The 19,715-nt window shown below is 40.2% G+C and overlaps 3 protein-coding genes and 1 long non-coding RNA gene across 5 annotated transcripts; 1 reads left to right on the forward strand and 3 right to left on the reverse strand.

Annotated features, from left to right (window-relative positions):
- Window positions 1-189: 189 nt before the first annotated feature.
- LOC108147146 lies at window positions 190-1,596 on the reverse strand. Its single transcript, XR_001774514.2, has 2 exons — window positions 1,440-1,596; window positions 190-1,345 (listed from the first exon to the last, which is right to left on the reverse strand). It is a non-coding gene; the product is annotated as an uncharacterized LOC108147146 (long non-coding RNA).
- A 198-nt stretch (window positions 1,597-1,794) lies between these two features.
- On the reverse strand, window positions 1,795-13,732 carry LOC108147243 (kunitz-type serine protease inhibitor 2). Of its 2 annotated transcripts, XM_041709267.1 has the most exons (4): window positions 13,513-13,732; window positions 2,501-2,578; window positions 2,188-2,439; window positions 1,795-2,004 (listed from the first exon to the last, which is right to left on the reverse strand). In XM_041709267.1, the coding sequence occupies exons 1-3, from the start codon at window positions 13,535-13,537 to the stop codon at window positions 2,210-2,212; spliced, it is 333 nt and encodes a 110-aa protein (XP_041565201.1). In that variant the 5' UTR covers window positions 13,538-13,732; the 3' UTR covers window positions 1,795-2,004; window positions 2,188-2,209. The 2 variants fall into 2 exon arrangements, with proteins under 2 accessions (XP_041565201.1, XP_017129130.1); XM_017273641.2 differs by lacking the exon at window positions 13,513-13,732 and having other exon boundaries at window positions 1,798-2,004; window positions 2,501-2,638.
- LOC108147077 (zinc carboxypeptidase) lies at window positions 13,650-15,292 on the forward strand (the record flags this gene model as incomplete). Its single annotated transcript, XM_017273365.2, has 1 exon — window positions 13,650-15,292. A coding segment is annotated over one exon (1,404 nt), but the record flags the coding sequence as incomplete, so codon positions are not given.
- Window positions 15,293-17,925: 2,633 nt separating this feature from the next.
- Window positions 17,926-19,128, reverse strand: LOC108147242 (40S ribosomal protein S3). The gene is made up of 2 exons (XM_017273640.1): window positions 19,008-19,128; window positions 17,926-18,755 (listed from the first exon to the last, which is right to left on the reverse strand). Exons 1-2 carry the CDS (start codon window positions 19,041-19,043, stop codon window positions 18,051-18,053), a joined length of 741 nt encoding a protein of 246 aa, XP_017129129.1. The 5' UTR covers window positions 19,044-19,128; the 3' UTR covers window positions 17,926-18,050.
- Window positions 19,129-19,715: the final 587 nt, after the last annotated feature.

Below are 19,715 nucleotides of genomic sequence, written 5' to 3' on the forward strand. Positions count from 1 at the left end.
CGAAGATTCAAGCCAGTCAGAATGACGACGGTTTGAACGTAAGCCTCACATCGGACTTCAAAGAGGTGCGTCGTGAAAATGTCAGGAACAAATATTTTATAACTGAGGTTTTCAACTTAAACTATCTTAAAAATTTAAAAGTGTTTTCTTTATTAAACTTTACCCTGCCAGGAGAGAGACAAAAGCGAATTTTGTATTTTAACAACTTAAAAACTGAAAAATTATTTAATGAAGTTTAACAAATCAATATATTTTGAAACCAATATATCTTAAAACCGATTATATCTATCCGCAGTCGTGTCACGTTTCCATCTCTGGGCGGCTGCATTTGATGCCTCATCTTGCGCTTAACGGTTTAAATTATTGTCTCTCCGTCTCACTCGCGTGCAATTTGTGGCGCGCAGCTTATCACAATTTCATTATTATTATTATTATTGCTTAAGCTATGGCCACGGATATGTGTGTAGTCAGCATCAGGATCCCCCCATTGGCCATTTCTCCGTCGGTGCGTTTATTTGTAATTGAAATTGCGTGACTTTATTCTTTGATTTCGCTATTGGCCATTGGCATTGGCATTGCCTTTGCAGTTGCGATTGCGATTGCCATTCTGGTAATGTGCTTTTTGCGTACGAGCGACGAGTCAACCTGTAAACTTGCACATTTTGCCCCCTCATCGGTGATTTATGCCTCTAACGGCGCACAATAAAGCCCAGAGAAAAGTTGTAAAAAAAAGGTACCCGACGAGCAATCTTTTCCGGCGAGCTTTCATTTCGCTACTGCCAAATGCTGTTGGCCTGATTTAATTGCCAGCAAGCAACGAATATTTGCCCAGCCCTTGATAAATGTCACGTTCCGCCCCTGTGGGAGTGTGTGTTTGGCACTTTAAATGGAGAAAAGCTTTCCACTGCTTGTTCTGGTCATCTTTTATTCCTGAGCGCCGGCTACGAGTTGTACCAAAAAAATCGCCAGACGCCAACAAAACTTGGTCAAATCGAAAGCGCTTTAATTGCGAACATTTAAGCTATACAAAAATTGATATTTATCTAAATGAAATACAAAAAATAAATCACTTAAAAACATTATTTTGTATAACTATTTTGAGTTTAAGTGTAAATAAATATTTCGGAAAGTTATTTGGACCAAACTGACTTTAAATATGTTTTACTGATTTATTTTCATTGAAGCGCGCAAAAATGTTCGCATTGAGCCTTGGTGGAAAATCGGTTTCTATTTCCTCCACATCCAGAGTAGAGGACCTGCACGCACTCATCATCGTATTGCGAGAAGGCCCACACTATTCTATATCGTGAGCATGGTCCAGAATCAAAAACCATGTAACAATTGGCTAAATAATTAAAATTTATAAACAATAATATTGAATAAATTCCATGTTAACTTACAAAATGTACCCTGTTTTATATGACTAAACAATAACTTACGGTTTCTTGAATCGTTAGACTGAACTATAGTCACAAAGCAGGTCAAAAGACCCAGAAAAATGGAAAGCAAGATCATATTTACTACTTCAACTCAGAATATTTAATAAACTTTGCCTACAATTGTTTTGAGTATTTATATTCGTGTGTCTTGTTCATGAAAATTTTAATGAAAATGTGTTTTTCTCGCAAACTTAAATTAAGCAGCTAAGAGGCAATAACTTTTGGGAATTATTTTTCATTAAATAGGAAATTTATTATTTATTTGCAAGTAAATAAGTCATGAACACTTGCAAATAAAATAAAAATAATTAAAAAGGCAAGACACCAAAAATCTTTTTGATAAAGTACAAAATATTATTTATTTGTATGTTTTATAAAGTAGAAACAACTTTTATTCCTATTAAAGTTATTAACCGTCTCAGTTTTTTTTTTTTAATTTATTTTTTTTTTTAAATACAAATCGAAGATTAATTGGACTGCAAGCTCTCTCGTACTTTTCCTTGGTGAAGATTAGATTTTCATTGTCGGCGCAGTTGGAGAAAACAAATGCTACAAGCACGTGCATCTATCGCAATTACAACACAAAAAAGTTTACTAAAATCAAGTTAATTATTTGTCGCAGTACTCAAACACTTTTTTGGCTAATGAAAATGTGTTTTAGTGCGTTCAGATAATTTAAGTTGCAAGGCAATAATCTTTTAAGTAATAAGTATAACAAACATTTTGTCTTAGTCTTTTATTTACTTACTTGTTAAAAATGTTTTACGCACTCAAATTTTACTTCTTGAAACAGCCATACGTGGACGTCCTCCCTTGCGATTCTTCTTCCAGTTGTATTTACCGCAGAATTCCTGGCATGATTCTCGGGTAAAGAAAAGGTTGCCATTTCCACCACAATTGGAATAAATAAAAGTTTGGCACTTGGCCTTACTCAAGTCGTAGTACCACAGGCGACGGCGTCCTTCGCACTTTCCATACTCAGGATTTTGGATGCAAACATCTGCCGAATACCAACATTGCCGGTTAATTTATTTTAAAAACAAGTCTTAAAAGATTTATACTTTTGCGTATTTTGTACTGCTCCCTTTCATACTGATCCTGTAAGGAATCCGAGTCCATGTCGTCAGCTAGGATCACAGCTGCCAGGCATAGAATAAAAAGAAAATTTAAGCGCAGGTGGAACATGCTACTATTGAATTGAAGTGAATGAATCAAAAATAATATGAGCTTCTTTATTTTATAGCACAAGCCAAAGAAAGTGCACTTAGAACAATTATTATTGTTTTTACTAGTTATTATTTCACTTCCGTCTTAATAGGAGAAAGAAACCGGTAAAGACTGCTATCCAAAAAATTACAAATATAATAAATTTGACTTTAGTAATTACTGATTAAGAAAAAAATATTTTTATTTTTTTCCTTCAAATAAGAAACAAGTATTTTTTGCACACTGGATTTTTTTAAAGTGTACTATCATAAAAACACTTGATGTATTGTTTTCAAGAATGGTTTTTACACCAACTGTGTGCTAAAAGTCTGATTAGCGTTGGGAAAACGTATGTGATCGAGCAATTGCTCAATGTGTAATCGGGTGGACAAAAATCAAGCGACCGGTTGGCGAGCATGCGAATTCAATTAAATTTCTCAATAAATTACAAGTGCAGAAAGATATACAGAAACGTAGCGTGGAAAAATGAGTAAAATATCGCACGCGTTTCCACTGCGCTTCAGTTCAGATGCATAAAATATAAAAACTAGCTAACTGGTCTGGGCCGGCGTTTAAACCGGTACTTAGCACCCCGATATGTGATTACGCAAGTGCGCGGTGCAAACGGCGAACACGAAAACATCACCTTAACTCACCTGAGATCGCCCGAGATCGCGCACATCACACATACGCCGCGTTGTTCGGCGCTGAAATGAAAATGAAAACATCGGAAAAACGCTCGGCCGGCACAAATGAAATTCTAGATCAAGGCCACGCCCGACTAGGCCCATAAATATAAATCCACATCGCCTATCAAAGCCTGAGCACACGCAAAATGCGTAAACTAGTTTTTCGGCTCCAGGAGATTCAGGGAGCGGGAGGATTTTGGGGGGAAAGCTGGGGCTACCAGATCCAGCACCTCACCCAATCGCCAGGGAAGCAGGCTACACGATAAATTGTCAGGCGAATGCATTTTGTCACATTCGGCTATTTTGCATTTGTAAATTACAAGACAAAACACTTAGCAGTCACCCCAGAAATTTGGGTTGCACTGGCACCCAATTACACATAAAAATGTAGTTGACTTTTTTACTTGTAAGGCGACTACAAAATGTAGAGCACTTTTGTTTGTATAGTTTATTTATTAACAGCTGTGGCCAAGAAAACAGTTGCATTCAAATTAAAACAGAAAACAATTGTAAGGCCATTTTTTAAAATAAATAATAATTGAAGAGCTTTTCATATATGATTCTTTATTTAGAAACGATTTCATTTTGAATTTTAAAAAGGATGTTAATGTAACATTCTACTACATACGTAACTAAAAAAAATTTATTGAATAGTTTAGCTTTATCTCGATTACTTAAAGTATTTTTTTAGGCATTTTATATAGGCACACAACTATTACTTTTTACAGAACTGTGTCCAGCAACTCTGTAAGATGTTTTTTTTGAAAATAATTTATTTCCGAAGTAAATTATTATTGCAAATGCCAAATAAATTATCAAAACATTTAATTATTTCAATGCTAGCAAATAGTTTTTCCTTAGGGTTCTGAATTGAAAGCAAATCGGCCATTAAATTATGGCACAGCATTAGCTAAGTGAGCAGCATCGGCCTTCGCTGGAGTGTTGGCCTTCTATAAACAAATAATATAAATTATTAATAAATACAGTTAACTTTGGTGTGCGGTGGCTTGCGGCCATGACAATTTGCACAGAAAATCAGGCTAAAACCTTTAAGCGAATTGATTGCACATAATTAGAATTGTTTAAATGTGGCATTTGACTTTTTTCAGCACTCCTTTCCGACACATGGAAATTATGGTCATTTGAGAGTGACCCTTGGGGCTGCCAAGGCCAGAAAGTAGGCTTATCGCCACTCCATGATTGATGACAGTCGGCTTACCCAGCTGTTTTTTTTCCACTTTTCTACTCGCGCACGCAAATGAACCACATGGAAAATTGTGCAATTATTGCTAATAAAAATGTTTATGAACGTTACCTGTTAGCCGATGCCAACGATGACTCCGCTCTGCCGGCTGGTGATATGAATCACCATAAATCTAAGAGCGGTATAAATATTTATCGCAATTTTATAATCATCCCCAGCCAGACCAGGCCAAGACCGGCCGAAAAACAGCCTCTGCGTGAACTGGCTAGCTGCCGCCGCGTGAGAATTGCTCTCACATCGAAATAGTAAAATAACTCAGTCAAATAGGTTATTGATTCCCGAAATACCCTTTGTTTTTGCAAAAAATTATATATATAGATCTGTGTATAAATCTTTTCAAATAAAATATAGCAATTTTATGTTATTCAACTAACCAATAAATTATTAGGGTAGCATATTTTTAAATAATTTTACATATGAAACTTAAAATTTGTAGTAATTTTCTATAACGATATCCCTGAAAACATTTTGAAATTATACACAACAAAAATATAGAACAGTAAATAAGAAACACTTTTTAATTTTAAAATGTCTTGTAGTTAGTATAATATGTATAAATAAATGTTGTTTATAAAAGTCTTAATGCATACTGCGAAGCCAAATTTAAATCTTAGGTAACAGTAAAACTAACAACAAACTGAATGTAAAAAAATAGTAGCTACAAGTAGAGTGTTTTTGACATATTTGAGCTTTGGCCAGTTCCAAAGGTATTTTATGACAGGCAAATTTTTACCGCAGCGATTCGAATGGCTGAGATAAAAGAGCCAGTCTGGGGGCAGAGCAAAAAAAGGTCGGGAGGCCTAAGAAAGTGGGTTAATTAGCAGGAAGCTGGAGGAGGACCCCGAGGCACCTCGAGCACACCACATAGCCCGAATTGCTCCAATAAAACGGACCACAGCAAAACGCATCGGAATGCCCGAAAACTTGACCTGAAAATGGAAGCTACTGTGGTCTGGCCATTGGCATTGCTAACGCGGACATGTCCAGGACCCTGGGCTCTGGTCGACGTCATGGTTAATTGGGCATTCAAATGTCAAGTTCAATTTTGGGCCACATTAGCGTTACCTATAAAAGGGCCGTTCGCTCCGCGCTCTGCATAAAATGAGATTTATTGTTGCATTTTTCCATCTGCTGCTGTTTGGCTGGTTGCTGGTGGCAATGGTCCAGTGGGCCTGGCCCAAAACAATTGGCCAGTCGTTGTCTTGCCAGTCGATTGCCTTTTATCGTTTTACCTTTGAATAATTCCAGGCCGCGGCGCTCGTATAAATTGGAATATTGTTAGAAAAATGCAAGTAAAATTTGCAAATTGCATTTGCATTTGCAGTGTTTTTGTTTTTTATTTAGTTTTGGTCTTAAAGCCTTTGGCTCTAATGTGACGTTGACGAGCAACTTCCGCTTGGTCTAATCGAGCTCAAGTTGGACGGCTTTTTTTATCAGCTCTCAAACACACAAAATAAAAATGTAAAATGCTTGCAATTAAATCCAGCTAAATTGCTTGCCTCTCAACTATTCTAAGTGCAGCCAACTGGACCACCGAAAAAATGAAATAAAATCAAAAACAAATCTGCGCACTGGCCGACTGAGCTTTAAATCATATAAAGTATTTCGGCGGCAATGGTTGGGCATAAATCAAACGATAAGTAAATTAAAAGCCATAAATTTGCAATTAATTTTTAATTTGTGCAAATTGATAGCCATCAACGTGTTGAAACTGCCAATAAAAAAATTATGCCAAATAAATCAAGAAACTTAACAAAAATAAAACCGTGATCCAGAATCTGACTGGGAAACGCCTTTAAACAGCTGGAGACAAATTATGGAGTGGCTATAAAGATCTTGAAGGATAGGAAAAAACCTCAAGGCTTCTTGACTTGAATAAAGACAAGGAAACTTACTTGTAATGGACAACGTTATCTTGAAAGGAATTTCTTATTTAAATTTATAGTGATTATATTATAATCATTATCATAAGAAAAATGAAATTTAAAATCAGTTATCAAAAAATAAAATGTAATGAAGAAAATTTCTTGTCAGTTTTCAAACTTAGATAAACAGATTAATCTGGCACTAGACTGGTATTATTTTTTAATAAATCATGTTGTTTCGCATAACAATATTTTCTTAATATTTCAATGTCCCTATTGGCCGTCGCAAAGCATATCAATACGAATTGCTGGCTTCGACCACCTTTAAAAGTTTTACGTTGGTTACAGCAATTTCCCAAGATTTTTTCTTTCCCTGTCATTGCAATTATGAATCCGCCAGCGTTATCATCTGGGTAAGAAATTCGTCTTGGTCAGGCGAAACACCAGGCCAACAATCAAATTGCATTAGCTCGGTTGCCTCCAGAGAGTTTTACGCTGATCCTCTCGTTCCAAGCCTTATAAAATGCCCATGGCTACAACCTACGCAATGTGGCCAATAAACAAAAGTGTGAAGGTCTCGCGGGAATCGTTGGAAAGGTGCAACTCGAACTGTTGACCCTGAGGATGTTGCCGGTGTGCCTGTTGCTGCTGTTGTTGCTGCCCGCTGAACATTATTGGATGTGATTAATTATGCTGACATTAATTCGGCTAATAGAAATATATCTCGTTGCGTTGAAAATGATGTTGACGTGATTGTAATTGAAGTTGTTGACCGGAGGTGTTACTGTCTGTACTGTGATGCTGTTGCAGTTGTGCCTGAATGGCTTTTTGCCTTTAACCCGGCTGGAAAATTGCCTTCACCACTGCGTGCTGTGCAGTTTATTGCAAATTTGTTTGTATTTATGATAATTGATGGGAAGAAATGGTGAAAAGCGCTTATGAAAATCCATTTTGGCAGCGAGCATTAATCAAAACGATAATTGGCGACTGTTGTTCCTCCGTTGTTTGCTTTCACGCCAGCCAGCGGATAATGATAAAGCCAATTGGCTGCCATAGTCACACAGCATTGCCTTGGCATCAAGCGCTAGCAATTTGGTAAAGATCTGGGAATGTGGCAACAATTAAGCAGCCATGTCCGGGCCATATAATCAACTCGACTCGAGCAGCGGTCCTGAGTTATTTGCCACGCAACGTCAACGTATTTAAATCAATTACAAACAGCAATTTTCCGGCAGCATCCACACCCCTCGCCCCCAAACAAGGCATGCGTTTGTATTACAGATGGGATGACAACCAGCAACAGCAGCAACCTGAATGGCCACGGTGCACTATGGGCAAATATATAACGTTCTATGTTGAAAATTTGAAAATCTCAAGCTTAATAGTGAAAAGTTCGTACGAAACTCATTATTCTAGAAATAGTATATATTTTTTTTGTCTTTATGTTAGACTCTTAGCTAGTCTTTTAACTAGCTATATAGCTAGTCCCTTAACTAGACTTTTAGCTAGACTTTTAAATAGGCACCTAGCTATGATTTTAGCTAGGCATTAGACTAGGCACTTAGCTAAGGCGTTTAGTTGGGCTTTTAATAAGGATTTTAACTAGGACTTAGGCTTTTAGGCTTAGGCTAGGACTAGGCTTTTTTTTTTAGTCATTGTTTCGAAATTGAATTTTACACCAAATTTTTTGGAGCTTTTTTGCCAAAAAAGAAGGCATTCTGCCCACAGTGCGTTGGTCGTGTTAAGTACGCGTGAATTAATGTGTTGCTAGAGTCACTCCGTCTTTGCTCTCTCGAGCAGCATCTGCCCCAGTCTCGGCCACGATTGCCGATTGGTCTGCCCCCTCCGAGCCAAGAATTTAACAGCCAAAGCGCCGCCTGGCTAACTGGCAGCCTGGTAACCAGGCGTCGCGTAATTTACGTCGATTTGATGTTGCCAACATAAATTTATCGCGCACACATTTTTCGATGCAGCCGTTGCTGTTGCTATTGCTACTGGCGTGCTTTGATTTTGCAGAGCAGCAGCAACGAACGCAAAAATGTCGCAATACAATAATGAAAAAGCAAGAAAAAATCATGTTGGCATGCGGTTGGTTGTTGAATTTTCGTAGGCAACATTTTTGCCAGAGATTTTTATTGACTGAAGAGGCCGCAGCAACAGCAGCAACCGACTTTTTGAAGAGGCGCCTGCGTGCATGAAATATGGTGCTACACTCAGAAAAAATCCACCCTTCAAAGTTAAATTTTTGAATTGCAAGAAAATACTAACAGTTTTAATAAAATATTTCCTAGTGCCCCAAATTTGGATTTTGTTTGAACAACTCATTTTTAATAGTTTTATAGCTTAAATAAGCGTTAAAGTTCAAGTTTATATTTCTTATTTTATAAGTAGACTAAACAAAAAAATAAATAAATAACCAGCATAAATAAGCAATTTGTCTAAATATAAAAATTTTCCAAATTATTAAAATTTTAAAAAGCGAGTAAGAGTACGATTTTATTCATCATTAAAATCAAATCATATGAACATTGGAATTTGCACATACAATTTCCCTGTTTGATCGTTAATTTTTTGAAGTGTACAGCAGCAACATGTGTGCTGTTGTTGCATGTTTGTTGGCTCGCCATGACATGTTAGAGGAGCAGGAAGTCGTTTTGCGTTTGCCTTGTGTTGGTCACATTTATGAGTGGCTAGAGTTGCTCATAGCTAGAGTTGCTGGTGTGTTGCAAGCGAGTTGCAGGCATGCAATGTGCCACTTGTTGCTGCCAGTTGCCAGGCCCAAGGATAATACAAACTTTGCTGAAAACTCACAGCCAGTTGCAATAGAATCGATCCCTATAGAGCATTAACTATGTTGCCAGTCTACACTGGCAACTAATGTCATTAGTACTAGATACAACACGCAATGGGGAATTAAGAAATTAAGTGGCAACAGTTAGCAACTCTGCGGCATGTTGGCTGATATTGCTGCTGCCCTGAGGGCAACACGCCAGTTTAATTGCAAATGGATCAGAGAGCCATACAAATTGTTTTGCCATGAGAAATTGCTGTGAACTGGTTGCAGAAGAGGAGCAGCAACATGTTGCTGGTGGGTGATGTCTTGGGCCCAGTTCCACCTTCCCAATTACAGGCGATATGTATTGCCAATTGACAATCGGGGTTGATCGGAGCCGAGAGCGAGTGATTTATGCACCGGACCATTTAAAGTCCGCGGCGGTTCCATAAACAAATTGTCGCCGTGCTCTCTAAATGGCCATGGCTCTCTGCTGCTGCCATGAAATTGAGCTGTAATTGAATTGCAGTTACACTCAGGATATTGGGCTCGCTCTGGCCGCTTTACTATGGGTAAAAACCTATTTTTTTTACACAAATTATTAATTTTTTGTGTTTCTGGGTTGCAAAAAAGTATACACTAAAGGTTACAATCTTAACTATGGCTAAAAGACCGAAATTTGTTGACATAAATTAATCATTATTTTGAAGAAAAATACACAATCCCCGAAATAACATTTTGATATATGTTTTTCCAAATTAACATTGGTTTTCCAATGTAATGTTAGTAAGGTATCTTTTAATTGTTTGCTAATAAATAAATTTTATTTTTTCGTGTTCCAATTGATGAAACTTTTTCTCAAATGCCGTTTTGCCAATAAATCGAAACAAACCAGTTAGGGCGCTATTAATTAATAACGAGGTAAAATTTAAAGCTTTTATCTACGATTTTTGCCATAGTGCACCGGTTCGGTTTTTGGTCATCTTGCAATTTATTGCACGGCATTTCACAATTAAAACACTGGCAAGCGAGCCACGTCTTTAGTTTGGTAGCACACATATATGGCCACAGAGTATGTTTGTTACGAATTCAAACATTTTTACATTTGTTTTGGGCCGCTGATAATTTGCTGGCGTACTGACTGGCTGTTAGAGTAACAATGTTGAGTCGGCCCAAAAACACACACAACACCGGGCCATTTGCCCAATCATTCCAGTCGTTGGCAACCAATGTATGTAACATATATTTCAAGGGAGCACACTTTTCCGCTGGGCCAGAGCAGTTGAGCAGTTGAGCAGTTGATCTATAATTACCGAACTTGGAGCCCGAATCCGAAGACCGAGCCCAAGTATAAATATCATTGTCAAATGCGCTTTTAATTGATGTAGACAGGCGGCGAACACATTGGACAGCCGAGCTGGACACTCCAGTTGGCCAGGCCTGGCCCGGGCGATCTGACAAGCTCACATTAGCAATAAAATATCTAATTGGAGTTTTCCCCCCATCGCACCCCGTCGATTACCTGGCAAAATGAAAATTTCATTTACAACCTGGCCGGGGTAATCGAGACTTTTGTTTCGCTGAGGTTTCTGCTCGTTTTTTGCTTTTTGTTTGCTGTGTGCTGTTTGCCTTTTGCCGCTTGTGTGTGGCTTGTACCGCTCTATAAGGCGTGATTTATGCCTTCCACTGGAAATTTATTTCGTTTTTAATGAGTAATTTACACAAAATTGCATTAATTTGGCGGCCAAAGCCCAGACGCGCGACAAGTCATGGCAAATTTCTGACGTTTCCTTGATTTATGTGGCCAAAAAAAAAGCGGCATTGCAAGCCAACTAAGATTTTTCCGTAATTGTAATTGTTCAATTTGAATTGGCTTCATTCTTTTGGCTGCCCAGCCCCAAGAAAGTGTTGCCAATTAACGCAAACATAGCGGTCAGTTGGAAAACTCGGCGTGTTGCAACGATTTCCATATGCGAAAGCAGTGCAAATAGTCGCAATAGTCAGGGAGATGATTTAGTGGCCCGCCATCTACGGCACTCGCCTGTGCACTTATACGAGTGTATCTGCGGGATACACATTTTAATTAATATGTACAAGCATCACCTAATGAAGCCGCTGGTCCAGACAGGCGGCCAAGACGTGACCAACGCGGCTGCCAGGTATTTTTGGTATTTTTACAACACCCCAGCTTCCATGAGAGGTACACCGAAAAATCAAAGGATGTCGAATGGCGATCCAAATGGATCCAAAATGGATTTTGGATCGTGAAATAACTGGCACTTCATTTTTGAAAACATTGAGTGAAATCGAAACACCTTTCTTTCAGTATTTCTTAGGTATTACATAGTATAATAAATTATTGTTTTCTTTTACTGTCTTATCTCAAGAATCGAAGTCTTTAAATGTCCAGAATTTAAAGCAAACTTCATCAGCTTGTACATTATTTTAAGTCTACAGAAAAATTTCCTATCTCTAGATCTTAAATTTCAGCTTATTTCCGAATTTCATAAATAATTTATTGCCAACTATAATGTTTTTCTTTTTTTATATTCATAAGATCAAATGTTAGTAAAGATCTCACATATTTTTCAGTGTTAGTTTAGGCTTTAATTTTTGAAGTGTATAGAGTGACAGAGGAAAAGATAGAAGGCATTTCCATAGCGACTGCGAAATGGTGGAAAATGGTGCGAATGCGAATGCCACTGCAAGGTGGCTTACATTATATGGCCAAAACACCTAAGGCCATGATTTATAGTTTCTGGTAAATTAAGAAATTAAAATGCTTTTTTGGTCAACTGGCCAATCCGCCGCTTCTGTTTGCGGCTCTATTTCCCCCCTCCCTCAATAGCCCCGCTGTCACTCTGTCGAGTTAATTGCCAAAATGTTTGATAAGATTATTTTGTGCATAAGCCGCCCACGCCGAAACAACCTGCACCCCCAATCCTGAAAAGATTTTCTTAATTAAAATTTCGGTTGCATGCCAGGCACAAAATTGTGTTGCTTAAAAAGCAGCAAATTGTTGCCAGATATTAATGTGGCTTTGTAATTGGTTTTTCTCAAGTCCAAGTCACGTTAAGTCAATTAAGAGAGATGAATTTTCGTATATGAACGGAATGGATGGATGGATTGCGATGGTGGAGTAGCAATGCCAGTTGCATAACACCATGTTATGCAGTTGTATATTGAGTGAGAAAACTTCTACATAAAAATAGTAATTAAAATATATATATATATTATTATATATTGCTATTAAAACGTAAAAAATGCTCTCAAAGAATATTATTAAATTTAAAACAAATGCATGTCTTAAAGGCTTGAAGCATTATAAATTTGATTTAACCAATATTTTGAGGAAAACTTTTGGAAATGTTTAAGATTGTTCACCGTTCCAAAGTTTTCGCAATGAGCCCCCATATTTTTTGGTTTAGAAATATAGTAATACAGACTCCGAAGATGATCTGAAACCTTGGACCACATTACCATTTAAGCTCCATTAGCAGCGCCAAATATTTGAACACATTGAGTTTAATTGGTTCCCGAGCTGGCAACAAAGTTGAAACGAAGACGCAACTCGGCGACATGGTAACTCGGTGGTAGCTTGGTAACATGGAAACATGGCAAACGGCACTGGACTTGGGACTTGGACTCATGTTGCGCCATCCACTTGTTGCCGTCGAGGCAATTGCCCGACCAAATTTGGTCCGCTCCGCGTTCTCCCCGCTCGAGAACAAGCTCGTTAAACGTTTTTCTATTGCAATTGCGCCATAAATTCTACCAAAAATGTTACTAATGAAGTGTTATGAAAGGTGCTCATAAATCGTTGACTTCGATTGCCCGCCGGCATGGAGAAGGGGATCAGGAGATCAGGCAGATCGGCTCAGAACAGAGATGAATTGAGAAATGAAAGCTCGATGAGAAGCTTATCATGTGCACGTACATACATATATGGGAGATTTACTGACGATGTCACAATATCAAGTTCAACGTATTATTTGATAGCCTTTGAGTAGGTCTCCTTAAAAAGTTTATACTGCTGGCATTAGTCCATAAACAATTTATGAAAGGATTAAACTAAATAAGTTTTATAAACGCTTTTAACTTTTTTATTTATAATAAGCCTAATACTTTTTTAAGAAGACTAATCCTTTGAAAGTTATATTGCCTGGGTCATCTTTACTTAAAATCAAATTTTTCTCATTAAATTATTTACTTATAAATTTTATTAGTTTGTTGTTATTTTTCTTTAATAAGCAATGGGTTTGATTGAAATATTCACCTGTTTTATTTGACTTAACATTCATTCCAGAGTATCCGTCGGTCGGCTTTTTAGCTTCATACTTTTCGTTATCATCATTGGCTTCTGTGTTTTTGTCATCCTCCCCTGTAAGACAAAGGAAAATGGAAAAAATTTAAATAGATTTCGACTGTGCGCGACTAAAGATGTTACGACGATGGATTCCCAAGCCGCTCCTGCTGATTCTCGTCCTCGCTGTTTTGGCCAAACTCCAGGAGTCCAAGGCAGCTAGTTTCTGCACCAAGGCGGATCAGTGCGCCCTGGATGAGGAGTTGAGGCCAGCTGCAGTTCCAGCGTCTGTCCAAGCCCGCTACGATCACACTCGCATCTACCAAGTGGAACTGGCCAGTGAGGAGCACGTCCGGATCTTTCAGGCCCTGGAATTGGCCAGCGACTCGTGCTCTTTTATGGGTCATGCCCGAGCGGTGGGTCAAAAACTTACCATTATGGTTACGGCTGCCAAGGTGGCCGACTTCGATGACCTGGTGCACAGCTACAACGTGACCCACCGGGTGTTGAACCACAATTTCCAGTCCTTGATCGATGCCAACTATCGCGAGGTGGCTCCTGCGGGAACAACACCCGACCAATTCGACTGGCAGCGTTATCATCCGCTGGAGGGCATCTACGCTTGGCTGGAGAGTCTGGCCAAGAAGAGGCCCGATGTGGTTGAAATGGTGGATCTGGGTGCCAGCACCCAGGGATTGCCCATCAAGGGTGTGAGGATCGCATTTGGAAAGGAGAATCTGACCAGTGTCTTTGTGGAGAGTGGCATCCATGCTCGCGAATGGATTGCTCCGGCCACTGCAACGTATTTCATCGACCAGCTGCTGAACTCCGAAGATCCGGCAGTTCAAGCTCTGGCCCGCTCTCAAAACTGGTTGATTTTTCCCACCGTAAACCCCGATGGATATCGCTACACCTTCCAGGGCGACCGCATGTGGCGCAAGAACCGGGCTCTCTTCGGCATCTGCCGTGGTGTGGATCTCAACCGGAACTTCCCCTTTCACTGGAACGTGACGGGCGCCAGTGGAGATCCCTGTCGCTACGACTACTCGGGACCCTCGACTGGCAGCGAGCTGGAAACCCAAAGGATGGTGCGGTTCCTCGAGCAGCACGTTCAAACCGATCGCATACGTACCTTTATTGCGCTGCACAGCTACTCGCAGATGATCATGTTTCCCTATGGACACAGCGCCGAACGCGTGGACAACTACCAGGATCTGAAGGAAATAGGCCAACTGGCTGTCCAGAGGATCAGGGACTTGAGCGGTCGAGTTTACAAGAGCGGCAGCATTTACGAGACCATCTATCCGTCGGCCGGTGGGTCAAAGGATTGGGCCCATGGTCACCTGAAGATACCCATTACCTTCTCGTATGAGCTGCGTGGACCGGCGGACAGCGAGGACCTGTTCATCTTGTCCGCCAAGGAGATCGAGCCCACGGCCAAGGAAGCCTTCGCCTCTCTCCAAACGATCGTGCAGGAGGCCGGTAAACGTGGCTATTACACCCCAGCTCCCTAGCTCCAGCTTCAATTGCCATCCGCAACTCCAACATCCACATCCACGCGGAGTCACCATCTGATGGGGACTACGATGATGATGATAAATGTCGTCTGGCCTGGCAGTTCACATGAAAAACACATTACGCGCCATCGTTTCTTAATGCTAAATAATGATGGCAAAATCATGACACAAAACCTCATAATAATGTTGGTAAATCAAAGCAAATATAGTCAGGCTCGAACAACCTTACAAAAATAGTTGCAACTATTACAGTTACGATGCATTGTTATTGTCAGCATGTTGGAGGAATGGGGTCCATCGATTTTGTGATTTTATTAGCCATTCCAAAAAGTATTGAGGGGTAATTAATATTTTTTATGTTTCTTATATTCATATGTTTAGTATAGTTAAGTTTTATTACCAAACTTAAATTTGACCTAAATAAAAGGTCTGTTTTCCAGTCTGTTATTTTTTTTATATATTTCTTTTGCAAGAATGCATTTTTAAAGTGATGACATTTTCATTTAAAGATATTAAAAAAAAAATGGGTAAGAAAATTCATGATGTTCGGAATGCCGCGAATTCTTTAGCAATAATTTAACCAATATTTATTTAAAATTTAACTGGACAAAACTTTAAAAGGTACCTTCTTGAGGTGTAAGTACTAATTTAAAACTTCCATTTCTACAAACATACATAAGTAAGAATAGGATTCTTGAGTAATATTACTAGGATGGATAATGAGTGTATAAAAACAGTGTCCTACCTGATTTAGCTGGCTATGTCAGAACTCAGGCTGGCAGCTGACAGGCGAGTTATGAACCTGCGCAGCCTCCACAGACATTATGCATGTTGCACTCTGGCGCACAACAGCAACATGGACTAGCAACACCAGTAATGCTGCCGACATTGCAGACTTGTTGACGGCAATTGTCGAGTTTTTGTTTTGGTTTCGCTTTGTTGTTCAGGCCATTATAATATATAGTTAGTAGGAGAGCTATGGCAGCCACACATGCCAGACACTGGCCGGTTAATAATGTTGCTGCTGAGGGGATGCCTGTTGCTGCTGCTGCTGTCGCTGCTGCTGATGTTGATGTTGCTGGCGATATTGATGTTGCCATAATCACGATCTAATTTATTTACAAATTGTGTTGAAATCATACGTTCAAAGTCGTGTTTAAAAGGTTCTTTATGATTTATGCCAGCGTTGAAATGAACCGCAACAACGCGCCATCTCGCAATAACAACAATGGCCAGAACAATTGCGACTAGGAAAAATTTCTCACAGTCGCAGCAGATGGCCTGGAAATTTGTTTCGTCTGCTTTTATGTGCACCTAATTGATTGGGGCAAGTGGAGGAGCCTGCCGCATTGCCGACCAGGAACCGCGCCGAAGCTCTCCTACGAGCCGGCTAATTTAGATTTATGGCGCAAATCGCAACTTGATGCGTGATGCCGCCGAGACAAGCCGCCAGTTCCTCCTCCTAAAATTGCTCCACCTCCATTTGCTGCGCGAGGAGGAGTGTTGCATGTGGCCATTTGTCATCGGGATCGAGGCTCGAGGATCGTGTGCTGCAGCTGCGATTTCAGACCGCTCCAAACGGGCACGAACTCTCTGCTCTGTGCAAAAGAAAAAAGCAAATCTTTCTCCCGCGCGCTGTTATAATCTCGCAAATGTTGATAAATTGAACGATTGTTGATTTTCACGCAGCAATTGCCCGAGGCCGTGTCACTGTGCCAGCTGGGGAATAAACATATCAACATGATAAATAAGAGGACCGGGTTATCAGCGGTCCCACAAAATCGCAGACACACACCGGACACTCATGTTGCCCGAAGGACAGCCTCATAAATCAGCAGGCAACTGGACAAAATGTGAGCCGTTTTAATCGCTGATTTCCGCTTCACAAGAAATGGAATTAAAAGGCGGCGAGGCAAAGTGAAACATGCAAGGAAGTTAAATTCGGCAAGCCGATCTCTACAGACCCTTGCAGTTTTATCAAAAATTACATTCAGCCAGGTTGCTCCTAAAATATATAAGGTATATACCAAATTGTATGTATGTATGTATGCATAAGTTACCCACGTTTTCCTATAAAAGCTTAAAGATTTTGTTACATTTCAAATAATACTCCTATATTAACATTAAAGCTTGCCAAATTGGTAAATCATTTCTATGGGCGCTATACAGAATATAGCCGATCAATCTCCTTATAATTTAAAACGGATTTCTACATTTGTAGTAACCGAACATGCCTCAATTTATACAGCATGCATTTATTTTACAAAATATTTTACATACCCCAATTTGGCAAGTATTAATGGAGCTATACTTTGATTTGTATTATATGGAACATATAAAAAAAAAGTATTAGTTCAAAATAACCTTTAAAAAAGCAATTGTTAACAAAAACATGCTTAAGTAACCCGCAATTTCCTCCTAAAGCTTAAGGATTTAGTCAGATTTTGATGATTTTCAAAACGTAGTCCTGATTTCTCATTCAATTTGCAAGTTTTGAAAATCATTTCTATAAGTGCTATACAATAAAATTCCTAAATTTGTATAAAACGAATAATTTTCAATTTACAACATGTATATTAATATTGAAACATGGCAAATTTCGCAAAAAAAAATTTTATATATAGCTATATTTATCTTGCCAAAAATAGTAATAGCACAAAATTATCTTAAAAGAACGATACACAGAAATCAATTATAAAAGTTTCAATCAATAAGTCAAACTAATGCCTGAAAATTATGGAAATTAGGGGCTTCACTGCTGAAAATGTGTTTCGCACATTGGACATCGGACACTAGACAGTGGCAACTTTTGGGTCAACCCTCGCACTCTGCACTGCACTGCACAAATGAGATTCGCACTCGGTGCTTCTCCAGGTTATTACTTAGTGGTTGTGTTTATTGAATTATGGGTTTTTGTTTTGTTTCTGACGTTTTGTTGTATTTAAGGGCAACTCCTTCAGCTAGTCGCTCATTGGATGAACAGTAAAACTAGGTTTACAAAACTTTCGCCTCGGACAGGTCGTCCAGTGGCTTGCTGGGCGGCGGGATCTTGTACTCGGTCTCGGGCGTCTCGTAGATCTTCTCCTCCTTGGGCTCCACGACGGACACGTTGTCGGGCAGCGGCTTCTTGGGCCCAATCTTGTTCTTGGGGTCGTAGGGCAGCATGATCTTGACCTTGATGCCGAGCACTCCCTGGCGCAGGAGCACGTGACGGGTGGCGGTCTCCACGTAGTCGTTGCACGGATCTCCCGAGTGGATCATCAGGCCATCGACGAACTTCATGGACTTGGCACGCTGACCACGCAGCTTGCCGGACACGACGACCTCGCAGCCCTTGGCGCCCGACTCCATGATGAATCGGAGCACGCCGTAGCAAGCACGGCGGACGGCCAGTCCTCCGGTGAGCTTGTACCTCAGCGACTCGGCCTGGGCAATGGCGCACAGGCCGCGAGTGGCCACCTTCTCGGCGTACAGCTCGATGCGGCCGGTCTCGAAGTTGAAGCGCTTCTGGACCATGGCGGTCAGCTCCCGGATGCGACGGCCCTTCTCGCCGAGCACCTGCTGGGTCTTGGTGGCCATGATGATGATCTCAGTGCGGGATGGGGTCACACGCACCTCCACGCCGGAGTAGCCATCCTCGGCCAGTTCGCGAGTCAAGAACTCGTTGAGCTCGGCCTTGAAGATGCCATCGGAGACGAACTGTGGGACAGAACAAGGACAAATGTTACCACGGATTCCAAAACCATATATCGCCTCGTTCTTGTTATTGTTTCAAAACGCGTTGCTGGCTGCCAAAATGATTGGGACGCCCATCCGCTTTGAGGTTATCACCGAACTTTTAGGGTTTTAGCACTTTCTGGCCCCTTTTTCACAAAACCCTGGCAAAACAACGAACGGGCTGCATCAGGACTGTGTCCCGGGGGTATTCCTGGGCCATTTTCACCCATTTACCTTGCGTTTCTTGGAAATCGGCAGGGTCGCGTTCATTTTGACGTCGAATCGGAAACGTGGTCGCAGAAAAGAGAAAGAGAGAGAGAAATTAGAGATGGCGAAGCGTCGATGACAGTGCCGAAACCGATGCCGATATCATCGATATTTGGCAGGGCAATCGATGTTTGTCCATATCTAACGATATTCTTTGTCACTGCTAACTTCCCATTGTTGGTTCGACGTTTCGCTAACATTTCGCTGTTAGTTGGACGTTTCGCTAACTTTTTCTGTTAGCTCGCCGTTTCGCTAACATTTCACTACAAAATAGTAACCCACCACATGCACGCAAATTTACCGCTAGAGGTGGGTAAATACCGATGCCAACATCGATGTCATCGATGTTTTCAAAATATAGGTCATAACGGTGTTTCCGTCTCTAACGATATTTTCTTGACACTGTTATCTTCTCACTCCCATTTTTGCACACCCTCTGTTAAACATGTAAAAACATTCGTTGGTACTGTATGAAACCAACAGGTGGCGCCAGATTATCAAAAAGTTAGAAGTTTAACAAAGAGTGAGAAAAGTTATCGAAAGGGGAAATTTCCCAATAGAGCGATTTAGTACGGAAAGAGCGCCGTTATATCGACAATATAAAAAACAATCGTTAAAGCGTCGAAATAGAACGGTGCCAGCAGCCTAACCCCTTCTCATGCAATCTTCAAATAA

Source organism: Drosophila elegans, unplaced genomic scaffold (assembly GCF_018152505.1).
Source record: "Drosophila elegans isolate 14027-0461.03 unplaced genomic scaffold, ASM1815250v1 contig_476, whole genome shotgun sequence".
Classification (NCBI taxonomy): domain Eukaryota; kingdom Metazoa; phylum Arthropoda; class Insecta; order Diptera; family Drosophilidae; genus Drosophila; species Drosophila elegans.

Excerpts from the sequence above, each read along its gene's own strand:
- LOC108147243 (XM_017273641.2), bottom strand. The coding sequence starts at position 2,624 with ATGTTCCACCTGCGCTTAAATTTTCTTTTTATTCTATGCCTGGCAGCT. Across the intron at positions 2,440-2,500 it reads GCAGTACAAAATACGCAAAA|ATGTTTGCATCCAAAATCCT; the intron begins GTATAAATCTTT and ends GGTATTCGGCAG.
- LOC108147242 (XM_017273640.1), bottom strand. The coding sequence starts at position 19,043 with ATGAACGCGACCCTGCCGATTTCCAAGAAACGCAAG. Across the intron at positions 18,756-19,007 it reads CGATTTCCAAGAAACGCAAG|TTCGTCTCCGATGGCATCTT; the intron begins GTAAATGGGTGA and ends TCTGTCCCACAG.